General features: G+C 42.6%; 1 protein-coding gene and 1 long non-coding RNA gene across 3 annotated transcripts in view; both read right to left on the bottom strand.

Moving 5' to 3' along the window:
* The window catches only part of LOC112543131 (CD209 antigen-like protein C), a 37,707-nt gene extending 26,414 nt beyond the window's left edge, over positions 1 to 11,293 (bottom strand). The window contains exons 1-3 of one of the 2 annotated variants that reach the window (XM_088128786.1): positions 11,236 to 11,293; positions 9,648 to 9,719; positions 2,241 to 2,348 (exon numbers count right to left, since the gene is read on the bottom strand). In XM_088128786.1, coding sequence (XP_087984912.1) covers positions 2,241 to 2,348; positions 9,648 to 9,675 — 136 coding nt within the window. In that variant the 5' untranslated portion in view covers positions 9,676 to 9,719; positions 11,236 to 11,293. The remainder of the gene's footprint in view (positions 1 to 2,240; positions 2,349 to 9,647; positions 9,720 to 11,235) is intronic. The other variant, XM_088128784.1, reaches the window with a different exon arrangement.
* Positions 11,294 to 11,420: 127 nt separating this feature from the next.
* The window catches only part of LOC148214062 (uncharacterized), a 30,684-nt gene continuing 22,707 nt past the window's right edge, over positions 11,421 to 19,397 (bottom strand). The window contains exon 4 of the long non-coding RNA XR_015793520.1: positions 11,421 to 15,721. This is a non-coding gene — a long non-coding RNA (uncharacterized LOC148214062). The remainder of the gene's footprint in view (positions 15,722 to 19,397) is intronic.

The following is a 19,397-nucleotide window of genomic DNA, read 5'->3' as shown; positions in this document are numbered from 1 at the left end:
GAGAGACTTCGTCCCCATGCCGGAGTTGCCTCAGCCGGAATCCCAGATCAACTCCCTGGACGCCTGGTTCGCCCAAATCGACGTGACCCGGCGAGCGGCGCACGTGGCATTGCAAAGAGCCAAAGCCGACTACAAGAAACATGCGGACCACAAGAGGCTCCCCGAGGAGCCGTGGAAAGTGGGGGACCAGGTATATCTGTCAACGAAAAACCTAAAGACGCACCAGGCATCGAAAAAACTCAGCCCGAGGTTTGTGGGGCCGTTCCCCATTGCAGAGGTCATCAATCCAGTAACCGTCAGGCTGACGCTCCTGAAAAGCCTTGGAAGGATCCACCCGGTGTTTCATTGCAGCCTGCTAAAGCTGCACCAGCCGGGGAACGCCTGGAACAAGACAGAGGGAGTGCCACCACCCATCATGGTCGGTGGGGAGCAGCATTTCGAGATCAACCAGATACTGGACGCCCGGAGGCACAAGGGGCAGACCCAGCTCCTAGTGCAATGGAAACATTTTCCCAAGTCCCACAGCGAATGGGTGAGTAAAACCCACATAAGGGCACCGGACCTAGTGCGGGACTTTTACAAGAAATACCCCGGGAAGCCGAAATAGAGCCGGGGGGGGAATTGTCTTCAGGGGGGCAGTATGTCAGGTTCGGTCAGCACGGGGCTTCAGGGAAGCACGGGGCTTCAGGGAAGCTCGCAGCCAGACCACGTGGAATCCACCGGCGGTAGCTAGCGGGGAAAAGAGGAACCGAAAGCGCCGCTAATTAACGGGCCACCTGCGCCCAACCAAACCGGAAAACCGCAGCGGAAGCTTTTAACTATAAACTGATAACGGCGCAAGCCAGCAATGAACGGGGCCGCAGGCAGCGAAAAAAGATTGCAACGCAGCACAGAACCCGCGGGCTTGCACGTAACGGGGAGGAACCAACCCAGCCGGAGGGGGACTGGCAATCAAGGACAATAGACCCTGACCGATCCTGCCATCATGAACAATCAAGGGGGATTATTGGGGGCCCATAATCTGCAGCTGCAACGTGATCGCGGGGCGGGAAAAAAGCGCGGGAAGGGGGGAATATAACAAGTGATGCAATTGTACCAAGCCAGTCCTGGCTTTGCTTGTGACTACTACGTTACGCATGAGTAAACCTTCTTTGTGAACCACACGTGTCACGAGAGTTTCTCTGTCGAACGGGGCAAACCTTACAGTGGGAACATAAGTGTGCAGTGTACCTGGTAAAACAAGAGAGGGAAACATGAGTGAAGGTGGACTGAATACAAAAATGAGCAACAAGTGCAAAGAATTAGCCTGAGGAGATTGGTCATATGAAGAGAATGCATGAGGATCAGATTGCAAAACAAGTCTATGAAGGAAGAATAAGTGCATTGAGAGAAAGGGGAAGAAAGAGGTAAGAAAGGTAGTGTTATCCCACCATTGCTGACCTTGAGCTCTGAGCACTTTAACTACCTCTTTTCCTTCAGCTCTGAACACTTTAGGGAGGATTTAATCTGCAACAGGTTCCTCAGTATATATTCTTTCTTCACAAACATTCTTCACAACTTTTGTTTTTCTACCTGATCTCTCCATCATAGTTAGAAAGATCATGGACAACTTTTTTTCTGTATCACAAAGGAAGGATTCAGGACTTCCTTCCCACTTTATTTACTTATTTATTACATTTATATGCTGCCCATCTCCCTCAGCTTTTCTATTGTTCTTACTTTGATTTGCATGCGAGGATACGTACACATGTGAGCAGATCCACACATCCACTCACTATTGTTTAAAGTTTGAAAAGTACACATGGTATTAGAGACTTGCCGGGGGGGGGGGGGAGATGACCCATCATTACATGACCCTTTAACAGTGATCATTTCTTAGGCTATAAAGATGACAGGGGAGAAATGTACTTCCAGAATTGCAAGAGTGATGTCAGCCTTGCGAGGTAGTCCAGACAAGCAGCACACCCAGATGCACTAATTCTACTTTATTGTAAGGCTACATTAACAGAATCTTGCAGGTCTGAAAGTATCTCTCTCCTCCCTCACCTTTACAGCCTGAGAAACTAGGGAGGGTCCCTTCTGAGATATTTGCCACACCCCCATTCCAGCTGCAGGCTCAGCTGCCTGTTATCCGACTGTTCCCTTGGCTGTGGCTCTTCCCCCTGTCTCCCAAGGTCACTCCCACATACCATTACAGGCCTCAGAACTGATAAACCAATTGGATAAAATTAAAAACTTACACAGAGTGACAGCCCAAAGTGTGAGCAAAATCAGGCAGAAGACCATTATAACACCCATTGTTGCACAATTGTAGCTTTCGAGCGCACTTTTCACCTTGGCTCCACCACCTGTGTTTTGGAAAGTAAATGTTGATTAAAAAATTCCATTCAGTGGTAGCAGGAAGGTTCTTACTGTCCATCTTCATGATGCATTTTCATTCCCTGTGGGATCCTAATCTGCAGCTACTCCAGATAGGCTAACTAAACAGAAGAAGCCTTCATGAAATGCTCACCTTTGAAGGAGATTTAACTCCCTTGGTGGATTTATGATTATAGACAGAACATCCATCCCAAGCTTCACTGACTAAGTAGGGGACCACATCGTGGACCTTGGGCACACCACTGCCAGGGTCAACAGCCTGCAGCCCAAGGAGCAACAGGTAGACTTGGGCCTTGGGCCTAATTGCTCCTTGACTCTCTTGGGCTGAAACAGCCTCACATGCTTTTCTCTTTCCTCCAGCCCCTTCCTGAACCTTTTACATTTTCCCCTGATTTCCCTCTTCATTCTGCCATCTATTTGGATATGGAAAATGGGATCACTTAATGATTCTTTTCCAGGCCACTCCTAGTGAGTTGTGGGACCCCATTCCCTCTGTTCCTCTGGGAAGAGATACATGAAGATTAGAACATTTGTTTATCTATTAGATGTATATCCTGTCTTTCTCCAAGAATTCATGGCAGTTTACATGGGGATCTCCCTTCATTTTATCCCCATCACATCAATCCCATGAGCTAGGCTGGGCTGAGAGAGTCTCCAGGGAGTTTCCGTGGCTGAGCATGGAGTTCAATCTGGGTCTCTCTAATGCTAGTCCACCTCCTTCACCACTACCCCACACTATGTGCTGTCATTGTGCCCAATAGTTGAAAGTGGTGAACTTAACATGGCACCAGTACCGGGACCAACCTTGCTCACTTTCAGCAGACCAATTTCTAGCCTTGAGCAACCAGAAGTTCCTAGGTATGTCTGAAGCCCATCATAGAAAGATGTTTGCTTTGCAGACAATTAACCATAACCATTAAGGTGGGTTCTTCCCTCAGAAGAGGGTCCTTCTCTGCCTCTCCCTTAATGGAGAGTCATATAAGTTAAGAGCTTTTGCGATGACTTGGTTTTGATTTTGGCAGAGCCTTTAAAGGGAATTGAACCTTTAATGATTAAACTAAAATAATTTTGGCATTAGCCGGTTTCAGGATTAATAAACAGAAGACAAAAATGTTTACAAAAAATATGAAGTTACAAGTCCAAACAGAACTGATGAATAAAACAGGTTTCAAGATTGAGAAGAAGGTAAAATATTTGGTTATAACTATGACAAATATGCATTGTGTGTTATTTCAGAATAATTGTGTTAAGACATGGAATGAAGTTAAAAAATATATGTCAAGAGGGACAAAGTACAGTTGTCACTGTTGGAGAGAATTTCTGTGATTAAGATGAATCTTCTACCCAGAATGTTATTTTTGTTTCAGATAATACCTGTTTTGAGAACTGAGGTACCATTTAAACAGTGGCAGAAGGATATATCTAAATTTGCATGGCAAGGGAAAAAAACACAAGTTAAATATAAGGTACTATAAGATGCAAAGGAAAGAGGAGAATTGGGCTTACTAGATTTGAAACTGTATTTTGCTGCTTGGTGTTGAGTTTGGATGAAAGAGTGGGTCTTGTTAAGAAATCGAAGATTACTGGATTTAGAAGGTCATGATTTGAGATTTGGGTGGCATGGATATCTATGGTATGATACAGTATGATAAAGCAGGGATTAACACCAGACAAACAATCAAGCAGAAAACAATACCCTAATCAAGGAGAAAACCAGACCCCCACCAACACTGGCAGGGCAAGCAACTGTACAGTATATAAACAGGGAGAAAACCCCACACTCACTAGCACTGATGATGATACCTGGTTGGGTAATGAAACATGTGCAAGCTCACAGTCATTGGAGTGGCAGAAATTGATAAGTCAGGCTCCTGCTTCATTTTGGTCTCCTAAGCCATACATTCCAACCACATTTTCTCTTTCATGTTTCCAAATTTGGAAACATGTCTGCGATCACAAGCAGCGTATCTTGCTTGCTTGCTCTGTCAATTTCAAATTGAACTTGATTGTAAAATTAATCCACCAATTAATCCACCTCCCCTTCTTCTGCATCGGAGCTTTGAGTATAAATTTGAATGATCATCATATCAAAGAGTTGTCCATGAAGTCTTATCAATATTATTTGGTAATTGATTGCACTGTAGTCAAGTACTGTTCTTGCTATACCCTCCCAAACTCTAAAAGCAATACTGTCCCTTCTTGGTTTTTCATGTCCTGAGTGATAGACACTGTGATCTTCTGACTGAGAGGGTCTGATCCCGGTCCATCTCAATTCGCTGATGCCTCAGATGTCAGTCTGTAGCTGTTCTGTTTAATTCCATTTTCACTGTGTTGACCTTTCCCGTGTTCATGCTTCCTACATTCCATGTTCCCACTGCAATTCAGTCTTTGCAGCTTCGGCCTTTCTTTTCCTGTATGGCAGCATCAGCCATTAGGCACCCTGAAGGCTTTAATCTACCCACGTCATAAACACCATTAGTGCTCCGAATGAGCCTCAGCTCTTCCTCAGTAGCATGTTGAGTGCCATCCAACCTGAGGGGGCCATCATCCGGCCCTCCATCATCAATCATTTTAGATTTTCTATCCATGTTGTTTTCTTGGTAAAAACTTGAGAGTGGCTTAGCATTGCCTTCTCCTGCATGGTGTGAATTGATCCCTTTGCCATTGTCACTAAAGTCATCATCTGACGTCTTCCTCTATTGCTGCTGCCCAATATAAGTGGGGTGACCCTGCTGGAAATGTATTCTCTTGGCATAAACTCCCAAAATTCTTCACTCATCCCTCTCAGGAATACCCTTACCACCATAATGAGGCAGCAGAGCAGGACCTGGGGGAGGTGGGCTAAGGCAGTGTGTTGTTGTTCAGTCGTTAAGTCGTGTCCGACTCTTCGTGACCCCATGAACCATATTGCGCCAGGCCTTCCTGTCCTTTACTGCCTCCCTGAGTTGGCTCAGTTTCATGCTCATTGCTTCAGTGATGCTATCTAACCATCTCATCCTCTGCCGTCCTCTTCTCCTTTTGCCTTCAATCTTTCCCAGCATCAGGGTCTTCTCCAAAGAGATCTCTCTTCGCATTAGGTGACCAAAGTATCTGAGCTTGAGCTTCATTATCGATCCTTCCAATGAGCGATCAGGGTTGATTTCCTTTAAGATTGACTGGTTTGACCTCCTAGCAGTCCAGGGGACTCTCAAGAGTCTTCTCCAGCACCACAGTTCAAAGGCATCAATTCTTCGGCGCTCAGCCTTCTTTATGGTCCAGCTCTCACAGCCATACATTACTACTGGGAAAACCATAGCTTTGACTATGCGAATCTTTGTTGGCAAGGTGACATCTCTGCTTTTTAATATGCTATCTAGGTTTGCCATAGCTTTCCTCCCAAGGAGCAAGCGTCTTTTAATTTCATGGCTGCAGTCTCTGTCTTCGGTGATCTTGGAGCCCAAATAAATGAAGTCTGTTACTGCTTCCATTTCTACTCCTTCTATAAAAACAAATAAAATAGCTTTTGAAATAATTTAATCACATTTATTTTACATTCTATTTAATCTCCTGGAGGATTCTTGTACAGTGCTCTTCACCCACTTCAAACCATTTTTTAAAATTTCCATCAAAATTGCTCTGCATTTTTTCTCCACTTTTAAACTTAACTACTTTTTGCTATTTTGACTGTTTTCTTTGCAATTCTCTTTTTTTCTTCATATACATGATACAACATGTTTCTTCATTCATTGCATCAGTTGTTCTCTTGTTTCACTCTTTCCCTTTCTTCCATGTCTGTTTTTCTTCATGTGACCAATTGATGTAGTTCCACACTTGAAACTTCTCATTGCTGTTGTATCCTTCCTTAATCTCCCAGTTTTTTATCATAAATAAGCAGCAATACAAAAAGCAGCAGCAATGATGATGATTTGTTAAGGCCACCCCACTCCAGGAAGACTCTGGGCAGCATCAGTAAGCGCAAAACATATGTTAAAAGCACACTAAAAACCACATGATTGCCCTGATCAAACTCTTCAATCTGCAAAAACTCAACAGGGTCTCTACAGCCACCCTAACCCCAGGCCCAGAACAGAGCACATCTTAAGAGATTTCTAGAAACCAGGGAGCATGGGAGCCATACACATGTCTGAGGGGATGCTGTTCCAGAAGGCAGGGACTTTGACAGAGAGGGTAATTTGCTTGGTCCCATGAAAGGACAATATTTAATTGATGGGACCTGGGGACTTCCAGGTAGAACAATGACAGGCTAACATACCATTGTGTAATGGCATCGATGTCACTAAGGAAATAGCCAGCCGCCAGTCTTACACCCAAATGAATGGCACTCCCCTGGACAAGGAGAAGCTGCGAGATCACCCATCTGTGCTCCAGAAGGCTGTTCCTTGGAAGAAGGCTGGCAGGATCCAAAGGAATCTTGCCAGCTCCTCTCAAGGAGAACACCAGGAGCTGCAGAAGTCAGCAAGCTCCAGATCTCAGTTAGAGACTGTTAATTGGCTCACCAAGTCTACTTTCTTAAGTATTTTTTTTTTTTGGAGAAAAAATGTACAGTAAAAAGAAACCTTTGATGCAACAGAGAAACTAATACCAGCCAAGTGAGTGGAGCTTCAACCCATAGGAAGAAATAAAAGTTAAGGGACAAAAATAGCCAGAAAGAAATTAAAAGCACAAAACTGTTTAATAGTTTGGATTAAGAAAGTTAAAAACGGAATAAGGTACCAGCTGAATTTGGAACTTTTGCTAATTAGTCGAAGATAGTCAAACTAACAAACAAAGCATACCTCTGTGGGGGAAAGTGTTGTTTTGGATTGCTGGGAGAGGAGGATTGGCTGGCTGCAATAAACAAAGGGACGATAGAGTCATCAGAGAAACAAAACAGGAAGTTACAAAGATCTTTGGAAGATAGAGATACCATATAGAGAAGTATAAAACTGTTAATTGTGAGTGTACTTTTTACTATCTTTCTTCTCTATTATTTGGATTACAATGTTTTGAAAACAATGGCAACTACAAGGAAAGCAGCAAAAGCTACAGAAATAACTCCATCAAGGAGGGGATCTTCATCAGCAAGTCAACAAATGGAAAGGGAATTAATCAAGAGACTTTACAAAAAATGCTGGAGGAGCTGGGGAAGCTTGTCATACCTATTAAAAGGGTGGGAGAAAAGTTGTATAATGTGGAAGAGAGATTTACAAATATAAAAAAAAATGGATAAAAAACTGGAGGACTATATAAAAAATAACTAGAGGAGTCAAAGTAAAGAAAGGAAAAAATAGAAATTCTGGAAAATAAAGGAGAGATAATTAATAGAGAAATGGAAAGGGCTTTAGGTAATTAAGAGGGAAAGAATTTAGTTTAAGATTGAGAGCAGTGCCAGAAGCATCTGGGGAAGATATTAGACACAAAATTGTGGAGTCCTTATCAAATTTTTTGGACTGAGATGAAGAAGATATGGAAGCAGAGTTGGACAAAGCGTACAGTATTAATACCAATTTGCAAAAATGAGAAAAGTTCCAAGGGATATACTGTATTAGTGCACTTTGTAAGAAAGAAGACAAGAGACCAAGTACTTCAATGACATTTTAATAATAAATTACAGATCAATAATACAGATGTGCTATTGCTGAAAGAGATACCAACTGAATTGCTGACATTATATTGCTGAAAGAGAATGTTACAAAAAAGAAGGAATATACTTTTTGACAAATGTAAACAAAAGAGGATGCCATTTCTTTGGTACAAACTGGAAGGAATAATTCTGACATTTAATCAACAGAGGTACAGACTGAATTCTGTACAAAAGGCAAGATATTTTTTATGAAAAGTTCAAAGAGGATCTGGAAAAGCTACAACTACCACAAGAAGAAGAGATGCAACAACAGAAAGATCAAGAGGGACAAACACAACAAGACATAAGACTGAGACTACACTATTAGGCGCCACTGGACTAGATAGTTATACGAAATAGAGTAAGTGGACAGGACATGGAGCAGGAGTAGGATATTACTTGTGTAGTATAGAGTGGTATAATATCAGGTGAAGTAGTATAGTAGATTAGGAGTATAGCATAGGAATATAGCATAGGTAATAACACAGTATAGGACACTGGGTTAGATAGAGATCAGGAACCTTGTCCCTTTTTATTTGTATATGTTTGTATTGTTGTTGTCCCTGTAGTTTTGTGTAATATAAAGTGTCTATGGCATCCTTTTCTTTTATATAGTAAACAGAACCAAGGAAGCAAAAATTCTGTGTTCACTACTTATTGGGGCTCTGCTGAGTCTATTTGATTGACAGTAGACCAAACAACTTCCCACAGTCATCCATGCATTTTTATTCATTCTTTTTCAGTCTCTACGTATGAATAGATGTATGCTTAAACTACATATTCAAAATCAACGTACTTCAATATTTCTAATAGCACCTCTACCAGTCATTCTTGGAGACCCAAATGACTCAGTCACTTTTTCTCCACTCATTCCCACAACATTTTCCCCCCTCTATCAAGAAATCAACCCTTCTAGGTAGGCCAGACTAGGAAACCAATGCCATGTAAGTCAGGACTCCTTTTACTGTAAAGCTAAAGTAATAGCATCCTGCCAGTCTGAATGTGCTTCTCCACTCCATCGCTTCACCTTTGTGTGAACTAGGGAGGGGCTTGTCTGAGACATCTTCTCACATTACATTCCTGCCCTGGACTCAGGCCTCTTGGTATACCTCTTTCTCCTGTCCTTCAAGGTCATTTCCTCTTCCCTCTACACAAATTCATTCAGAAGGCTTCACAGTTTCCCTAACGCCCATCCTGAGCTCTTCCATTATCATCACTTATGGGAATATCAATGTAACTGTCACCAACCTATGATTTCCTAATCCCATATGCACATACCGCAAACTAAAGGACAACATCGTACTTTCCAACATATTTTAGCTCAGTTGTTCATTCATAATTATATTATACCTTAATTTACATGCATTCTTTCATCAATGCCACAAGATCAAAATATCATAATTCAGATCTATTACATCCTTCTACTTTAGTTTTACAGGCATACCATGTATCTCATTCCTAATATTCATTTCATTCATGTTTCATATTCTGGACTGTTTCATACTCTGTTATTCCCAGTTGCAACCTTCATTGTCACCAGACAGGATAGGGCCTTGCGAGTCAACATACGGTCACCAGCATCCTCCCAAGAAGGAAGTCCACATGCGGGGCATTGACATTCTCATAGATATTCTTTGGAAGAGTAAAAGATGGCAGAAAGGCTTACCTCTTGCTGGTGGCTTTTTGGGAGCCATTTTCTCTCTTCAGTGCATGTAATGTATCATCCCAATGGGCATAGCTAGAGAATGGAGCAGATGATGAAAAAATAATGTTGTAAGAGAAAATCCAAACATTTTTGTTAGAAAGAGGGAGTAGTCAGCAAAAAGGAGACAGCTTCGGAATTGACTTAAATCTCTCCTCCTGGATCTTGTGTCCTTGTTATATCATGATTGATTCTATATATTTAGATCCCTCTTATAGACATAGCAGTTCCATCTCTAGGGTTACCCCTACGTGAACAATACTATAAGGTGGGGGGCGGGGGCTGAGAGTGACTGGTTCAAGGTCACTGTCTGGTCCTTTGAGGCAGGCCACTCAGGAACAAGAACCACTTGGATTTCTGGAAAGGTCTTTCTTGCTAGTACAGTAATGTGACAGAATCCTGAAAGCCTGACAAAGCAATTCTCCAGTTGGTATCTAGCATAACGAAGCAGAGTTGCTCTTGGTGTTTTGTGCATGCTTCCCCCCTCGCCTGGGCTCCAGAATCTTTTTGCTACTGGCCCTGCTTCCTAGCCTGTTGGCCACTCTCTCTGCTTTGTGTTCCCAGGCTGTTAAACCTTCCATCACACATCCTCATAAACTGCGTGGTTGAGTGCAAATCTCAACTTGGGCTCTTTGGTTCCAGTCCAGCTCCCTGGCTATTATGACACCACTGCACAGAGCTCATTGGCACATGTTGTGCTATATTAACTTATCTGTTTTATTAGATTTACATTCAATCTTCTTTCAAGGATCTCAAGGCAACTCACGTCATTCAGACAATATCAACTGAGGCTGGACAGTGACAGAATGTGGGCCCAAATTACCAGTAGGTTCTGGAGTTCTGGGAGGTCAGTAAAGAGTCCCACCCAGGCACATGGTTACGCTGCCACCACCTGCTCTTGAATGGGAAGATGCCCTCCTCATTGGAATCTGAATGGGGCACACCAGCAGATCCCCCTTCCCCAGGAATAAGCTTTTAAATGACAGCCTCCAGTCTTCCCCTTTTAAGAGGGCACATGACCGCACTGCAAACCCAGCACTGGAATAATAAAGACTTTTTTCAGATTTAAATAAAGACAACCAAATAAAAGTTTGAGAAGATACGCTGGCAACCCCAAAGCACCCAAGCTGAGATCTGTGAGCAAAGCTGCGGATCCGCCACCTGTAAACAGGCTGAGCAAAACACCAAGGCAAAGAGTGAGAAAAACCACCCCGCTGAGCCACCGCAGGAAAAGAACGGAAAGGTCCCTCCCATCTCTGGGAAAGCCTTCCCTGCCAGCTGGTTCTCCCAGGGCCTTTTAGCTCTGAATCGCAGGCCCAGCGAGGAAAATGCCGCCTGCGGGGCCCTCCAAGCCCCAACCGCCTGGCCAAAAGCTCAACCTTCAACTCGCCCTCTCCTCGACTGCCCCCCCGTCCCTCCCCCACCGCTGGCCGAGGAGTCCCTCGCCAGCCTGCAGAGCCTAGGTCTGCTCCCGGGGCTGAGCAGGGCAGAAGCAGCGCACCCCGCAAGAGCCTGAACCAATTTCTCCTCTGCCGCCCCCCTTTGTACCTACAGTTGGACCTTCCTTCAGGAGCCTGAGACCGTTTGCTTTCTTTATGATGTAGAATACTCAGCTGCTGCTGCTCGCCGATTGGCTGGCTGCGCTGCCCAATCGGCATTCAGCACTTAGCCTTCCGTTTCCTCCTCCGACCCTCAGAAACTTGCATATTAACTTGTGAATTTCATTTTTTATGACAGCTTTATTAAATCTCAAAAACAGAAAGATAAAAACTAACAAGAACTAATAATCAACAAAAAGAATAAAAGAAAAGAAAGAATAAAGAGAAAGGAGGAAAGCAAAAGTATAGAAAAAGAAATGGAAATTTTTAGCCCATTTTATCATACAATCTTGTTCATCTTCTGTTTCAAATCTCAACAAAAGTTTATACATTTTAGCAATAAGATGTTCATCATTGGTACATAGCTCAATTTCAAATACAGTTTTATCACAACCGTATATCTTTTTATCAACTTTAAATCTTTCTACTAATTGTACATATGAAAACCATTGACATATATAACCTTCTGATATCAAGTCTTCTCTTGATTTTATTTTAAGTTCACCCTGGTAGAAATCTAAAATATTGCCATAAGTTAGCCATTTCTGCTTAATTACCATTTCTCTTCTATATTATGCATCTTCTGGTGATAGCTGTAAAACTGTTTTTGGACACTATCTAGATTTATGTCTTTTCCAAATTCTCAAGATGGCACATCTAATAAAATGATTTTTGAAATCTATATTATATTCTTTATATTGTCATTGTTGTGAATTAGGGTTTGGTCTACTGGTTAGGCCACTTTGGTCTAGTGGTTAAGGCACCGGCCTAGAAACCAGGAGACTGTGAGTTCTAGTCCCGCCTTAGGCATGAAAGCCGGCTGGGTGACTTTGGGCCAGTTCCTCTCTCTCTCAGCCCAACTGACCTTACGGGGTTGTTATTGTGGGGGAAATAGGAGGAGGAAGGAGAATTAGTTATGTTCGCCGCAAATTATTTATAAAAATAAGAAAGGTGGGGAAAAAAAATCTAAAAAAAGAATTCAATTTGAAGTTTGTTTGTTTGTTTGTTTATTTATTAAATTTCCCCCCGCCCATCTCCCCCCAGTGGGGGACTCTGGGCGGTTCACACGGAACATTAAAACCATAAATATATATAAATACATAAAACATAAACATTTAAAAACATTACTAAAAAAGAAGAAGGAGAGACCAAGGGGATGAAAAACTGAGGCTGAAGGATGAGGCCTCTTTGGGGCTAGCCATCCTCATGGTTGAGGAATTCTCACCCCACCCCAGGCCAGGTGGCAGAACCGGGTCTTCAAATCCCTCCGGAAGGCCAGGAGGGAGGGGGCCAATCGCACCTCCAGGGGCAGGACGTTCCAAAGGGCGGGGCTACCGCAGAGAAGGCCCCCCTTCTGGACCCTGCCAGTCGAAGTTCTTTCACCGAGGGAGTCCGAAGAACGCCCTCTCTGTGTAATCAGGTGGGACAGGCTGAAGTCATAGGGGAGAGGCGGTCCCTTAGATAACCTGGTCCCATGCCATGTAGGGCTTTAAAGGTGATAACCAACACCTTGAATTGGACCCAGAAGCAAACTGGCACCCAATGGAGCTCGCGGAGCAGAGGCATTACATGGGCCCTCCTTGGGGCTCCAACAATAGCCTGCATTCTGCATTCAGAACAGCGGCTGCATTCTGGACCAGCTGTAGCTTCCGGATACTCTTCAAGGGTAGCCCCATGTAGAGCGCATTGCAGTAGTCTATCTGGGAGATAACAAGGGCATGAGTGACTGTTCAAAGGGCATCCCGATCCAGGAAAGGGTGTAACTGATGCACAACCCAAAGTTGCAAAGGCCCTCCTTGCCACGGCTGCCACCTGCTCTTCAAGCAGGAGCCGTGAGTCTGGAAGGATCCCCAGATTATGTACTGGGTCTACCCCATCCAGCACCAAGGATGACAAAGTCCCGGATATAGAGGAGCCGTTAACCCACAGCCACTCCCTCTTACCAGGTTCAGCTGAAGCCTGTTGCTCCCCATCCAGACCCTCACAGCCTCCAGGCACCACGAAAGGGCAGTCACGGCATCACTTCACCTGGGATGGAGATGTATAGCTATGTATCATCAGCATACTGATGATACCTCATCCCATGATGACAGATGATCTCGCCCAGTGGTTTCAGGTAGATGTTGAAAAGGAGCGGAGAGAGAACCAAACCCTGCGGCACCCCACAGAGGAGGGGCCGAGGATGGGACCTCTCGCTCCCCATCACCACTGACTGGGATTGACCCCGGAGAAAGGAGGTGAACCAGCACAAGACCGTGCTGCCCACCCCCAATTCCCTGAGCCATCCCAACAGGATACTGTGGTCGACAGTATCGAAAGCCGCTGAGAGATCAAGGAGAGCAAGAATGGTCGCACTTCCACCATCCTGCTCCCACCAGAGGTCATCCATAAGTGTGACCAATGCCGTTTCCATTCCAGAACTAGGCCTGAAACCTGACTGGAAGGGATCCAGATAATCCATTTCCTCCAGAACCCTTTGGAGCTATGATGTCACCACTTTCTCAACCACCTTCCCCAAAAAGGGGAGGTGGGAGACTGGACAAAAATTGTCCAGCACAGTAGGATCCAGGGAGGGTTTCTTGAGGAGGGGGTGCACCAATGCTTCCTTAAAAGCAGCTGGAAACACTCCCTCCTGCAAGGATGTAGTAACCATCACCTGGATCCAACCACATGTCACCTCCCGAGCTGCTTTCACCAGCCAGGAGAGGCATGGGTCAAGATGGCAAGTGGTGGCCTTCACAGTCCCCACGATCCTGTCCACTTCCTCAGGAGCAACAGGATCAAACTGTTCCCAGATAACTGGGTAAGAACAGTCTCCCGGTATCTCCCCAGACCCTGCCCCAAGTTGAGATAAATGATCAAATAGAATCAATTAGATTTCACAGACAAGCCTTTAACATGATGATTATCAAAGCTTATGCTCTAACTGTGGTCGCTAAAGGAGGGTTGAGTTTTATGATCAAGTTCTATCTGAAATCAACTGAACTTGCAGGCAAGATGAGGTCGGAGACTGAAATGCCGAAGTTAGAATAGTAAGGAGGAAAATGTAGTTTTTCAAAGCCAGGGAAGACAAAGGTCTCAGGAAGGATCTCCACCAAGAATTTCAAAAGAGAAAAGAGAGAAGAAACAGTATTATAATAACATCTGTAAAAACATGAAAGATAGAAACAGACAAGTAAAAACTACAAATTTTCCCAAAGATCTCCAGGTTCAGAAGGAAGTTCCCAACTCAAATTAGTAGGCTAAAGGACACTGATAGATAACAATCAATTGAAAGAAGATCAGACAAAGATGGGTTATGCTGAAATGGGTTATGCTGAAATTCTGTACGATAGAGATGTCAACATCCAAGACATCTTAGAAGATATTCCCTGCTTACAAGGATCTCTAGTACTAGAAGATGAAGTTAGATCAGCACTCTGGTCATTAGCAAGTTGGACGGCTACAGGAATTGAGGGAGGATCTACAGAAATATGTCAAAGGGAATAAAATCAGTAAAGATCCTAACCAAACTACGCAAATGAACCTAGAGAATAACAGAGTGATACTGGAAGAGGTCAATCTGTGTATTCATACCAAAGAAAGGAGTCTTAATGCATCATTAATGTGCATCCCTCACAGGAACACACCCTACTCCACCTGCCACAAGGAGACAGCAGAACAGGACTTGGGGTCAGGGTAAGAACAGAGCACGAGGTCCAGGGGACTGAAGCGAGATGGTGCTGCTTCTCTGAAGCACTGTCAACATTGTGGAACAGCTTCCTGGTAGAGATTAACCTAGTCCCCTCTTAGTGGACATTTCTGAAATTGTTGAAAGTTGAGAGACTTCCCCTGATTTCATGATGTCATCTTTAATTCTCAGTTTTACTGCTTTTACCTTTGCCATTTTCTTCAGTGCTGCTTTTATTGTTCTTGTTGAGCCTCTTATGCAGTTTGATATATTAAAACACTTAGGTTGGTGGGTGGGAGGCACATGGCTTTTGGGGGGCTTTAAGTGGTCCATATCTGCAGGTTGCCTATCTCTGAACTAAACCGAATGAATATAGAAAAGATTATAGATTCTTTTTTCATTTTTTACTAGTCTTTTAATTAGCCAAATCAGTGTTTTTCATCTCCAAAATAGCAGGACTAAGAAAGCTGATGTCAAAGCCCTGAGTTCTTCCATGGTTCCATACAGGCAGATTGGGGCATCTGTTTTTAAGAGGCAGGTTCACCTATTGACCTCTTTGTTTTCTCACTGAGTTCATCAAATACACTCTTGTGCATCATTCAGCAAAGAGCTAGGTCATCCATTTTGTCTCAGGTTTCATCCTGCAAATGCCCTTTGCCATATCGCTACAGCGATAAGAGCCCCAACACTTCAATTTGGTTTTACACTGCTGGAACATTTGTCCACAACTTCTGACTCTACTCTGATATGGATGTTGACCAGCCCAGTATCTGAAAAGAAGAAACAACAGCCATCAGTCCTCCAGGAAAAATAAGTACCTTTTATAGACTTTGGAGCAAGAAATCAATGTTTAACACACACACACACACACACACACACACACACACATTTATTATAGCCCTAAGGCCAGATACAATCAAAACATACAATAATAATCATCTTACATTTATGTATATACATAAAACAAAACAATTGATATTATTTAATCTAAAAATTAAAATAAAAGTGCTAAAATATATCAAAGTAAAATACTACATTATGAAGTTTTAAATCTAAATAACCGGGGAGCATGTTGTGCAGATGGTAGCACAAAACTGGGCAACTTGGGAGGATATTTTCAAGTCCTTGTCCGAAAGGAGTAGCATTAAATAGAAATCACACTCCCTGCCAGGAAATCTCTTCAGTATTGGGTGTATCTGTCTAGAGTCCTTATATAGGGAACAATATAATAGCATATGGCTTAGTGTTTCTATTGAGCCATTTCCACATGGACATAATTGGAGGTGCATAGGAATGCCCTTAAAGCATCCAAAAAGGACTGCTGAGGGCATTGCATCCAGTCTGGCGAAGGTGAAAGCTTTATGAAATTTCAAAATTGTAATATACGATAAATAGGAAGCTGGGACAAACCCTTGTGGTAGAAAATGACAAATCCTGGGTGTAGCACCTGACTGAAATTTGTTTGTAGATCTATATCCCAGATACATTGTTTAAGGGCGGTTCTAGCATTATCAAATCCTAATAAGCACAGATTTTCCATAGAGAAGCCCAGCAATTGAATTCTATCTAAGGCTTGTTTTTGCCACGATGATCTGAAATGATCCCTACCTATTAATGGGGCTAAACCTATAGGAAACAGAAGTAACTTTAGCCAGAAGGTAAGGAGGAGAAACCATGCTGTGGCATCCAATGAAACCATACCCAATTCTACCCTTAGGATGGCATTTTTAACACTTTTTGGTACCATCAGAATGGCTCTAATGAACTTTTTCTGAATAGTTTCAATTTTATTAAGCTTGGCAAGGGAGCAAATCTGAGAGCCGTAAAGGAGCTGAGGTGGTACCTTAGCTTGAAAGGCCTTGCAAGCTGCAGGGATATAACGGGCTCCTTTGGAATGGTAGAATCTTATAATAGCTGATGAGGTACACTGTGCCACACTAGCCCAGTAAAGAAAATGAGCGTTCCAAGATAGGGAAGCATGGAATTGCACTCCAAGGTATTTATAGGTGCGCACCTGTTCAGTTGGGGTCCTCTTTATTTGCCATTTGTGACTTTTATGCTGGTGTCGGGCAAAAACTAAAACTTTAGTTTTCTGATAATTCATTGAAAGTTCTTGATCCGTGCAGAATAAAGCTAGTGCCCTTAGTGCTCTTCTCATTCCCACTTATGTGGTAGACATAATGACCACATCATCGGTATATAGTAGTGCCGGGATTGCACGATCAGCCAAAATAGGTGGGTGATGGTCTGAAGCAGCAAGCACTTGAATTGTTGGATTTAGATATAAATTGAAAAGTAATGGAGCTAATATGCAACCTTGTCTTACACCTCTGGGAGTTGGGACTGCTCTAGATACGTGTCCCCAAGGGGTGTATCTAATTTTCAGGGAGGTATTTGAGTAAAGCAACTGAATAAGAACTAGCAGCCTTTTGTCAATCGTGGTATGCCTCAAACTATCCCGCAATCTCTCTCTTGGTATTAGATCAAAAGATGACTTAAAATCAACAAAAGTTGCAAAAAGGGAGCCACGAGGAGGAGTAGAATATTTTTCTGCTAAATGGTGAAGAACTAAGCAATGATCTAGTGTTGAACGTTCCTCTCTAAACCCAGCCTGTTCTTCAGCAATAATGTTTTCATTTTGTACCCAATCCACTAGCTTTAAATATAAAAAGCTGGCATAAAGTTTGTTTATTGTATCTAGTAAACTGATAGGCCTATAATTTGTAGGGTCAAGTCTATTTCCCTTATTTTTGTATACTGGTGCAACAATGGCCTGATTCCAGTCAGATGGAAATTGTCCTGTATTATTAATTAATATGTGTAAATAAGGTAGCCAAAACTGGGGCCCACCAGTCTTTATTTTCCTTTATTAATTCTGGGGGGATAAAATCACGACTGGATGCTTTACCTGGTTTTCATTGGACAATAAGATCTTTTACCTCAGCTACGGATACCGGCAGCCAATCTGGGAGGTCATTACAAGGGGAGTCACATCTGAGATTTCAGCAGATTCCCCTTTAAAGATATTATTAAAATGATCCTCCCATTTATCTGCAGATATTTGTGTAATAGGGCCAAAAAGTCTATCCATAAGAGACTGATTTATTAAATGCCAGAACCAGGTGGCATTCTTGAGCTTTGCTGCTAAAATTAAGTTATTCCAATTCTCTCTTATAGCCTGCTGTTTCTTTGTCTTCAGAAGGTCTTTATAATTTTTTTTTTTTGAGTCTTAAGTAACTTTAAAGCAAATAAAGAATTTTCCTGGCGAAAGGAAATTATTGCATTTAAAAGAGCCTTTTTTGCTTTAATGCAGTCATTATCATACCAAGATTTAGATCTTTTATGTGGATAAACATACTTTGCTGTTGTACATCTTGTCAGGGGGCCCTGAAGATTGACAATAATTGATTGATACAATGATATTACTTGTTCATATGAAGCAGATGAACAAATTTGGGTATGCATCTGACGCAGGGACTCTGAGGTCAGAATTCCAGTCATAATTTTAGCTAAATCTTGAGACCATTTATTTTGTACTTGTCCCTTCATTGTGATGTCAATGGGGCAGTGGGCTGCTTCTAATGATTCAAGGATTGTTTTAGAATCAAAGAAACAAATTAATGGAAAATGGTCACTATCAGGGCGAGTTCCAACATAAAAGTAAGCTATATGACATATAAAGTTCCAGAAGATCATAATATAGCCCACCACACTGGCCCCATTTGGGCGCCAGAATGTAAACTCCCCTTTTAGGTCACCCCTGACAGCACCATTTAGTGTAGCTAAATCTAAACTATCCACCAATTGAGCCAAATGAAATCCTGCAATATTACATTTTTGATCTTTAGATGGTCAGGCTCATAAATATCCCATATCAGTTTTAGGGGGCATTTGCCAATTAAAATGAGTTTGTAAAGAAGCATCAGATTGACCCATGCGTGCATTGAGATCACCAGCTATTAGTATGATGGAGTCTGGGTATTGACATGATAACAAATTTATGTAAGTATCAAACTGATCCCACAGATTATTTATTTCCCTGTGCCCATGAACTGGGGGCAAATATACATTGACAAGTAATACAGAATAAAATTTAAATCTGAGTAGGAGGGCTAGAGCCATATTTGAACAAGACTCCAGCGTAAGTACTGGGACATTGAGCTTAACAGAAATCATAGTACTCAGACTACCTGATGGTCTACCCTTTTTTGTACTGGGAGTTGCATTTAAAGTGAAGGAAAGATATCCAGGTATTAACTGATCCTCCCTAGCCCATGTTTCTTGAAACAAGAGAATATCAAAAGAAGAAATATATTCCATAAATGAGACATCTAACATCTTTGCTTTCCAGCCTGCAACATTCCAGGAGAGGATAGAAATGCCCCCTTCTATAGGGTGGAGTCATTTAAAATCTGAGGGTACTATCAGTGAGTTAGCCATACATAC

Source organism: Python bivittatus, unplaced genomic scaffold (genome assembly GCF_059951505.1).
Source record: "Python bivittatus isolate LINGU-HERP-01145 unplaced genomic scaffold, Pbiv_v1 ctg000740_np1212, whole genome shotgun sequence".
Taxonomy (NCBI): domain Eukaryota; kingdom Metazoa; phylum Chordata; class Lepidosauria; order Squamata; family Pythonidae; genus Python; species Python bivittatus.
The sequence above is the reverse complement of the archived record's forward strand: the minus strand, read 5'-3'. Positions and strand labels throughout refer to the sequence as shown.